A 10,000-nucleotide genomic window follows, 5' to 3' on the forward strand; every position below is an offset into this window, starting at 1 on the left:
CTTTAGTATGCCAGGAGAATAAAGTCTCATGGGGGTCGCAGCGTAACCTATGAGACTACAAATTGTTACACTTCTAAAAGTTATAAAGACCTATTTGCAAGTATTGTAAAATTACTTACAATATAGTACTAGAATGACTTAATGCAGGTCGCTTAGTTCAGTTATATTACGAATAAAATCATATCAATAACAACTTACAAGCTGAATTTGCAATCTGTGAATGATAGTTGTAGAACTGATAAAATTATACTTTGCATAAATTAATTGAACTTCTAATGTATACAACCTAGTAGTTTACTTTCCTTTGGTGTTTAAGAATTAGCCGTGTACATCCGCCTCCTCCCCCTGGAAAAAATCGGGGAGAGAGACTCTCCCCCGATTTTAACCAGGGAGGGAGCAGATTTACACAGGCTTATTTAACAATTATTCCTCGAGCCCGAATGGGCTCTGAGTCAATAGCCCAGGAGGCCGAAGGCCGCATGGGCTATTGACTCAGAGCCCATGCGGGCTCGAGGAATAATTGTTTTAGTAAAATCCAACTAGTTGTACAAAAACATATCGAGACAAAACTTGTTCGCTAGTCAAAGGCTAGATTTACTTGTTGTGTTTGGGTGGCACAAAGCCGGCGCTTTTCGCTACTAGTGGGCTATAACAAATATCCTACTAGTAGCGCAACCAATCCAGAACGCAGCAGTGATATAGACCACTAGTTGGATTTTGCTAATTAAGAATATCCTTTTAAAGTAGTATGTTCATACATAAGATAGTGCTTATGAACTAGGTTGAAATAGCTAACTGTGCACGTTTGCTTTTAAAATGAACCAAAACATTTACGAGCCACGACTGCAACAATTTTCAACTCGGCCAAAAAACAAGCCTAAGTCTTTATCCGTTTACGCTTGAACTCGGTGAAGGTGATATATATATGTTATTGAACTAGCGTGAGGTCCGTACTGGGTAAATATAACGATATTTCTTGTTTACAAACACTTGACGTTACATTTCTTTTGATATTAAACTTTGCCAACCACGGAAGAAAGAAGTCAATTAGGTTCTGTCGTTGGCATATTCATAACAATGGGTGATGTCACTACGAGAAACATCGCTGATTGGTCGCCTGAAAGGCCGAGATCCATAAAGTTATAAAAAAGGCACGAGACCAATATTTTCCCAGTACAGACCGAATAAGCTATTCAATAAGTTTTTTATTATATTTTATTATATGAACTAGCTCATATATAACGATGTCAGAGATTTGCGCGGTGGTGACAGCAACTTCGCCTCCCAACCAATGTGGCCCGGGTTCGATTCCCAAACTCGGCGTCCTATGAAGGTTGAGTATAATTCGTTTGGTTCTCTACGCATTCTTGGCATCGAGTAGATTTTCTCCGGTTACTCCGGTTTTCCCCTCCCTCGGCTCATAAACCAACATTTGTACTTGATTTGCTTTCTTTGTTTGAATTGTCGGTTTTACAATGTCCCCACTTAGTGCTCCAGCGCTAGAACGACTAGACACTTAAATAAGGTTCCTTTCCTTTTCTCCGTGAGCGGGCAAGATGAATCAAATCCCGCGCTGTGATTGGCTACCCAAGCGGGCAAGATGGAGCTATCTTGTCCGCTCGGGATTTCTCGCTTGGTCCCGCAAGATCAAGATCATTTTTTAGTATTTTATCCCCTGTAATGAAACACGTGCCAATATCCAATCCAGCCATCTTGACCTAGTTCACGCTTGGTCAATAACCCATATATATTGCCTCTCTTGCGCAGAGTTTTCTGTTCCATATGCCTTACCAATTCACCTGCTTCAGTTAACGGTTCTAGAAAGTAAAATTTCTTACTGGAACTCCGACATGACTAAATAAAAAAAATTCTCGCAATTTCTTTTAATGCTCGAGAAAATGGAAACGGAAAATGGGAACAGTTTGGCAACCTATATGCGCTGCTTCATGACCGGGCCATCTTCGTGTTCGTATTGCAAAATTCGGACCGCTTAGCAGAGAACCAACCAAAAGTCTCCTCTCATCTCCAACCAGTTTGCTTATATAATAAATACATCTTATCCGATGGCTTAACATATAATACGCGCGGATATTTTGCGAGTTGCGTAGTAGTTTTCCGAGCCCCTACAGGGCAAAGGGTCCGGGATTATTGTATATGTTAAACCATCGAATGAGAGATTTATTATTCCACTGCAAAAAAGGTGCCATTTTGCTTTTAATTTTATTTGGTAAGAGTGTTTTTCAAAAATGGATCATCTGTCCTTCAGGGCCCGTGCGAACGATGCAAACGGCACAAAAAGCCAGCCAAATATCCTTTATGTAATTGGATAAACGAAATAACGAATGACAATCGACGACAAGCTAAATTCTCAGGTTCTAGATCTGTATCGTGTTTCTTTTTTTGAAAACTCCCGTTCCGTTCGTATTTGCTCTGTTCTAAACCGATCAAAGCGGGACACTACAGTGTATTACCGTCTCATATTTTGCGCGTTCTCTTATGGTAAAATGGCGTAATAGTGGAATAATAAAAGCAACCTCGGTTAATGCATTTCTCTTGCTTTGATTGGTTCACCCAATCTCGGTTATCAACTCATATACCTTAGTTTGACCTTATATGGTAAATGATTGAGCCAAGCGTTGCTAAGCAAAAATTTTTTTTCGCCGGAAAGCAAAGATTCTTGGCGTCCATGTACGCAGTGCGATAAGCAGTGCCCCAATTGTTGAAGGAGGATTCAATAGCGCTAATCAAATATCAACCCCGCCAGGGTTTGAATTTTGCTCGTCAACGAAAAAAAGCAAGGTGACAGACCATAACACCAATCTCGTCCCCAGAGTCCGCTTTTCTTTTGGTCAGCACCAAGAACACGGACTCTGGCCATTTTCAAGGCAGGAAGTCCGCAATCACGGACTCCTGGCTCGTCTACGCAGGCCAGAAAATTGAAACGACAGTGGTTTTCAACGTTTACAACTGCGCATAATTTGTAAATGGCCAGAGTCCGTGTTCTTGGTGCTGAACAAAAAAGGCGGACTCTGGGGACGAGATTGGCCGTAACACCAACCCGTTGTGGCCAACACATCACGCATGCGCACAACCATCTCATCCGGTGAATTGGCAGCCATGCATCAGCACGGCATAGCCAACACACTAGGCGGGCGTTTTAGGCAGCTCCACACAACTGACTGATAGCTGATTCAACTGATAAGCTGGGTTGGGAGCAGCAAGCGCATGCGTGGTGTGTTGGCTACACTGGGGTGGTGTTATGGTTTGTCACCTTGCATTTTTATGTTTTGGCATCAATACATAAACTTAACTTTCTGTGATTAACAAAATCAGGCTTTGAACAGCTGGGCCCTGGGAAACAAATACCTTCGTTTTATTAGAGGATACAATCAGCTCATCACCACACTTTTCAGGTAATAAAGGAGCTGCAAATGGATTCTTATGATTTGTCAAAACTTCCGTCATTCCAGTGCGTAAAGTTGGTTTGTTAAACCATAGATCATATACGCTTTTTTTCAAAATAGCCGCAGGCTGTGGTAACGTCCACGTGAAAATGTATTTTGCCCTAGGATATGCTGTCACAAATGTCTATAGACCTTATGACAGTACAACAGGGATCTCCCACTTTTGGATAGCTTTTGTAATTCTTCTGCATATTAAATTTTTAGCAAGTGGAAACTTGAGACTAGCTGGAGGAACCCGGATTGGGGAAGGACGAGTGGAAATAAATCACAATGGAGTCTGGGGAACAGTGTGTGATGATTCCTGGGATTTAAGAGATGCTCGAGTTGTCTGTCGCCAACTCGGATTCACCTCTGCTTCCTCTGCTCCAGGAAGTGCTCATTTTGGGAGAGGTAGTGGTCCCATATGGCTGGACGATGTAGCATGTACGGGGTCTGAGTCCTCTATTGAAAATTGCAGGCATTTGTCATGGGGCACACATAACTGTGGCCACAATGAGGATGCGTCCGTGGTGTGTTCACTACAGGGTAAGTAAAAGCCTGCTGCAGCGCTATTTTTTTTCCATCGCCTGCGAGGCGTCCTGGCCAATCACGATCCAGTCACTGTCTACCAATGTCTCCTTAATTTTGGTTCTTTATCCTTGTGCCGGAGAGATGTCGACGCTGTAATGGTACTGGTTTTTTATATAGTATTCTAATTAGGTACAATAATATAGAGCGGTTTTCAAATGAGTGTCGTAAAACCAAAACCAAAGTAATTACTTCGGCCAATCAAAAAGGACGGAGACAATCCAGTAAACCAATCAAAACTCGAAGTAATTACATGTAGCCGACACAAAGCGCGGGAAAATGTGCACACGCGAGCCGCAATTGGTTTTGGTTTCACTTCTGATTGGTTGAAAAACTGGCGCGAGAACTTTGAACCAATCACTGAGTGAAGTAATGCAAAACCAAAGTAATTCGCTAATTTCTTTCAACACTCAATTGAAAACCGCTCTAGTATCATTGGAATTAAATTACTATTATAATTATATAACAACATACAGGGCAAAATTACTGAATGCTCATTGGTCAATGAAAAGGGCTTTTTTTTCTTAATTTTGATTGTGAAGAGAGCAAAATTACTCGCTTACGATTGGTCGAAGGCCAAAAATACCCACTCCTGATTGGCTGAACACACCGCTTCCGCGTTCAGTTGTTCCTTCATTTTCAGCAAAACAACTTCGTCTTCTTCGAAATTTGTCTCTGAATATATTAGCGTTGCATTCGCTAAAATGTCATAAAGGATCAATGACTAGATACTCCGGAAGGTGAATTTTTGAGTAATAAGAGGAAGAGCAAAAGATTTTTTTCATGAAAAGCTTAAAACTTGGATCGACTTGCACGTTGCCCGGTGTACCAAGGCATCTTGCAGCTCACCGAAAAAGGTCACAGTATATTTTGTCACTGATGGGAGGAACAAGTAGCTCAAACTTAGTGGAAGAAGTTCTTTCTGTGAACAAACCGTTTGCCTTTTTTTTAACTAAAGCGGATTCTTATTTTCAAGTGGTAGAAACCTCAAAAGCACAGATGAATTAAATAAACTAAAGCTTAACATTTGGTTAAATCGTTGTTGCCTTTGTTCAGGATCCGGAATGAAACTCTAATTTTTCTCTCGATTTGATAAAAATAGCAATCATCTGTACTCGTTTTGGACGTAAAGAAGTAGTTGACTTATTTGTTTGTTTGTTTTTGTTTGTCTTGCGAGCGAACGAGTGTTTTGACTCCCCTTGGCTGATTGTTTTTCGAGGTGCATCAACATTGTTAAGAAAATTTTGCCCTCTATGTTATTAACAAGTAATCACGATGAGTAAAAATACTGTTTTACAAGATTGCCGAGTGAGAGTGCGCGATTGCTTTCCCTCTTGAACCGCCCAATTGATTTAGTCGCCCTTAATACTTTCAGGTAAAGAATGCCATAATAGAGCGCCACTGTAGCTAAAGTTAATTACGCTTCAAATAATTAGTGCTTGGCTTGGGTAAATTTACGGAAAGAATTACGCAAGTCGTGGTCTGTGCCTCTTTCTCCAATAGCTTGCGCAAGTACGGAGGGGCCAGCCCGTCGAGGGACTGAAACATCATCATTGCTTTTTGCTTTTATCTTCTCACAGTTAGTTGGTCCAATTTTAGTGTTCGAGAAGCAGCCTTGAACTTACTTTGTAGTTGGCTTGCACGGCACGGTTTTGCATTTTTGTAATTTGTCAAGCTGAAATGGCGATCGATGACTGAGACGCCAAAAAACATATTTTTTCTGTACGATGAATGTACTCCGTCATTTGCTGGAAGAGTGTGAAATTTTGGAAAACGTGTGGTCGATGAAGATAGCGGATATCAAACTGCGGGTGTCGAATGTGATGTAAATCGTTAAGAAATCGTTGCACAATGGCAAGTAGAATTAACTTCTACTTTCCGCAAGTCTTCAAGCAACGTTGCAACGAATTTTTCGAGCATTGGGCTGTGTAACAACAAATTTCATGTTCTCGCAAGCTTGCGTAGTTCCGTGACATTAGGTGTCAATTGTCTCCTTCGCTCCTTGTGCTACGATGTTGAAAATATGTCGCTCTCACGAAATACTCTTCTTCGGTGTACAATATTCGTCAAACCTGTTAAACACAACATTTATCTATAGCGACTGCACTGCTAAGACCGAAAGTATTGAAGATTTCAACTGCCTCTTCACCTACAACTGTTAACATTGACTGTGTAGAGCACGGTACTTGCGAGGGTGTCTTGTCGATCCCTCTTACGTTGAGATAAAGCCTTAACTGCTAAATCCATTGTTTTTGTTACTGCTGATTATTAAAGTACAAATAGCCTATTGTTTGCAATTGTTTTACTTGCAGATGGAAACACAAGGTTAATTGGAGGAACTTGGAAAGGCGAAGGACGAGTCGAAATATATCACAATGGCGCCTGGGGAACAGTTTGTGATGATGACTGGGATATAAAAGATGCCCAAGTTGTTTGTCGTGAACAAGGATTCCTCTTTGCTCTCTATTCTCCACGAAACGCTCATTTTGGGCAAGGTAGCGGTACCATATGGCTGGACAATGTAGGCTGTAAGGGATCCGAGCGATCCTTAAAGGACTGTACGAGCGCAGGGTGGGGTAGTCACAACTGTGGTCACTCTGAAGATGCGTCAGTCGTGTGTTCAGTTGCAAGTAAGTTTCAGAAAAAATGAATCCTTTCTTTTCAGGCCTCGCTTTTTCAGAAGGTGGATACCGCGATCCACTGGCTAAATCATTATTTAGGGGATGACGCGCCAATATGTGGAAACAAAAAACACCCTAGTTGACTGTACACTTATTCGATCGTTATGCAACCCGATTAAGAAAGAAACGTTGAAAACTCTGCAGTGGATGTTATGAAAAAAATCAAAATCGACGTTTTCCTTATTAGTCTTTATTGATTAACTTCTCTCAAATCTTGACTAACAAAGCTATAGAATCATTCTCTTTACTTACTCTTTGCTTAATGTGACCATTTTTTCGGGCCATGGACGTTCTTTTTCAAGTTAAGGGACATTGAACCTGACATGTATTGACTCACACTTACAAAAGCACTAACGAGTTTTGTTTCTTTGATTTTCAGCTATACCAAGACCTACGGCCTTGGGTAAGTTAAAAAATTAACAAAGATACAGAAAATCTATCAAGATAAGTTATACTATTGGCACCATGCACTGCGCGAGGTATCTTTCAAAAGATAAAGTTAATTCATTTAATGTCGGTAGTTCCTTTCATCGACGAGCCGAGGCTAGTATCAGGGAGCTTACGAAACGAGGACGGCGACGGCAACGAGGACTTCATTTTAAAATACGAGTTCGCGTTATTCATATCACTACGAAACTATTTCATGTCGTTTCGCGTTAAAAATGTGTAGTAACTGTCGAGGAATTAAACTGGTATGAGTGGGTTGGAAGCGTAGAGAGAGAACTGAAAATTCATCGTCATGTGCTAACGTCCTCCACAGAGCCTTGAATTTGGTCATTTCACGTCGTCATTCAGGAGATGACGGCAAAGAAATGTACCAAAATGTAAAACGCACGTGCAGAGCGTTAAGAACCATTGTTTTTGCTCACTGAACCTATTGTTTTGTAGCGTCGTCGTTGCCGTCGGCGTCGTCGTTTCGCAAGCTCCTTATCACTAGAAGCCGACCGCGGTGCTCCCTTTATTCCCCCCTCCCCCTTCCCCCTGACAGTGCTTCATTTTACGGATAATAGACCTTATTCACGATGGCCGCTTTATTGGATTTGCTATTATCATGCAAATTAGCTACACACTTCTGAGGGGATAAACAACACAAATTCGAGAGTTTATAACGAACATCTTAGCCACACAGATGATTTGCTTCACGTTCATGGAATGTTTATCACCTAAGCGGTAAAATACAATCATTACACAAGTTACTTCGGCGTTTTTTTTAGCGAAAAATGAGCAGATAACGAAGTAGAAAGTCAAAATGTCAAAGGCAATCAAAAGATATAAAATTATTATAAAAGGTACTTAATTCTAAATACTAAAATGGACTTTTTGCAATGTTATTTCAATAATTCGACGAGCCGATTTTCCGCAATTTGCCGTTTTTCCTTTCCAAAGTTTGCCCCCCAGCATAACAAATGGATAATTTGCATGACAATTTGAAAACCAACATGGCGGCTATCGTGAATAAGGCCTATTAAAGCTACAGCTGCATGCACAAAATCAGAGGATCGAAAGTCGAAACAAACATTTTAATTTGCTGAGAATCGAACCTGCGACCTCTGGCTATCAACGACCCTCACCAATCGATTGAGCTAAGCCTGCGTCTGAGGGCATTACATGGTTATATTTAAGAACTTAAATCAGGGGACCAATCGCTGTCATTTACGGGCGGAGTAATTAGTTGTTTCGTGAAGTGGGAACAATTAAAAAAACCCTTACAAGCGGAACAGGGATGGACTTTAAAAAAGGGAAGATTATATACTTAAGCATGACACTGAATTTTAATCATTCGAGTGAACGAAACAAACAAGAGACAACCCAACTATAAGATATCGGGCTCTAGAATGATAATCGTTCAACTTGTTTTCACGCTTGCTATTTGAAAATTTGATCAACAAACCAAAAACTTAATCTGCGGAGAAATAGTTTTTAATTGGACCGATCTCGTTCTTGGCCAGAGCATGCGTCATCCTTATCCAACAGAACGGGTAACGGTTCCGCTGGATTTGACCAAAGTGATCGCAGCCGCTAGGAACGGGATTCCAACTGGTTTAGCCACTGGTCTCGCCGAAAGATGAAGTTGTTCGGTACACAATGAAAAACATTGAAACGTTAATCCCCTATTAAAGACCAAAATTCTGGTGCAGATTTCATGCGTTGGGTTAAAACGTTCTATAGAATTATCAAACGCTGTGTCTGTAATACCGGCAATGTGTCCGAGTACTTTCTTCCTCGAACGTGGAGACAGAAGTAAAAGACATGTTTATAGGTGAACAGGAAACCAAATAGCTACAAGATGCGGATGATTTGACTGCATTACTTTCAGTTCTAACTCGGCGAGGGAATCATTGATAAAGCCTTCGGGTCTTGCTATTAATTGCTCTAAAACAGAAGGTATATGGCCTGGCTCCACACGAAATAATGAAGCAAAACCATTTGGTATTAAATGACCAATAGAGACAATTAAAGCAATTTGAATTTTTTTGTACGCAGATCAAAGATTTCCGCTGGAAAAAAGGATAAAAGATAACTGGCAGTCGGCCATTAAGATCAGGACTTATGTAGTTAACCAATCACATTAACAAGCAGGGTTTTGATACCGTCTATTGACATTACACAAATCACATGACTCTGGAGATGACACGCACCCGGACGATTAAGGGAAACTATATGGAATATCTGTCATTTTCCAGGTCTTTCTTTGCACGGAAAGCTGATGATTGTGAAAGGAAAGGAAAGGAACTTTATTTAAGTGTCTAGTCGTTCTAGCTGTGGAGCGCTAATTGGGACACTGTAAACTGAAATGAACAATGAAAGTAAATCAAATTCTTTGCAATATCTCAGTTTTTTTCTGTCGCTTCGTTAATGCCAACTTCTAGAGGAATTATTTCTGTTAAAGAATTAACCTTAAACGTTTACTAGATAAATTTCTGAAGAGTGGTGCAAATTAAGTCGCCACTTTGTCAACCATTAATGACTGTGAAAAAGGCGGGATAAAAATAGACCGTGCATGTCCCATACAAAATCTCAAATTTATAACCATTTCAAGTCGTGGTTCAGTAAAGAATCACAAGGAAAAAGTGTGAAAGGTGACCAGATTGAGTTATTGGCACTCACAGAATCACTACTAACAAGTTTTGTTTTTTTTGTGTTTTCAGCATTAATAACAAGTACAGCTTCAAGTAAGCCATCGTTTTTGAGAACGATCACTGATCTTCTGAAATTACGAAAGGAACGTTTTTGGTGTAGAGTTCTTTTTGTCAAAATTGATTCTTTTGTGCATTTTATGTGACTCTG

At 40.5% G+C, this 10,000-nt stretch overlaps 1 protein-coding gene across 1 annotated transcript in view; it reads left to right on the forward strand.

Annotated features, from left to right (window-relative positions):
* Nucleotides 1–10,000, forward strand: part of LOC137996849 (deleted in malignant brain tumors 1 protein-like) — a 59,264-nt gene that overhangs the window by 33,602 nt on the left and 15,662 nt on the right. The window contains 4 exon segments of the mRNA XM_068842459.1: nt 3,669–3,989; nt 6,344–6,661; nt 7,092–7,115; nt 9,862–9,885. Coding sequence (XP_068698560.1) covers nt 3,669–3,989; nt 6,344–6,661; nt 7,092–7,115; nt 9,862–9,885 — 687 coding nt within the window.

This window comes from Montipora foliosa, chromosome 3 (assembly GCF_036669935.1).
Source record: "Montipora foliosa isolate CH-2021 chromosome 3, ASM3666993v2, whole genome shotgun sequence".
Taxonomy (NCBI): Eukaryota; Metazoa; Cnidaria; class Anthozoa; order Scleractinia; family Acroporidae; genus Montipora; species Montipora foliosa.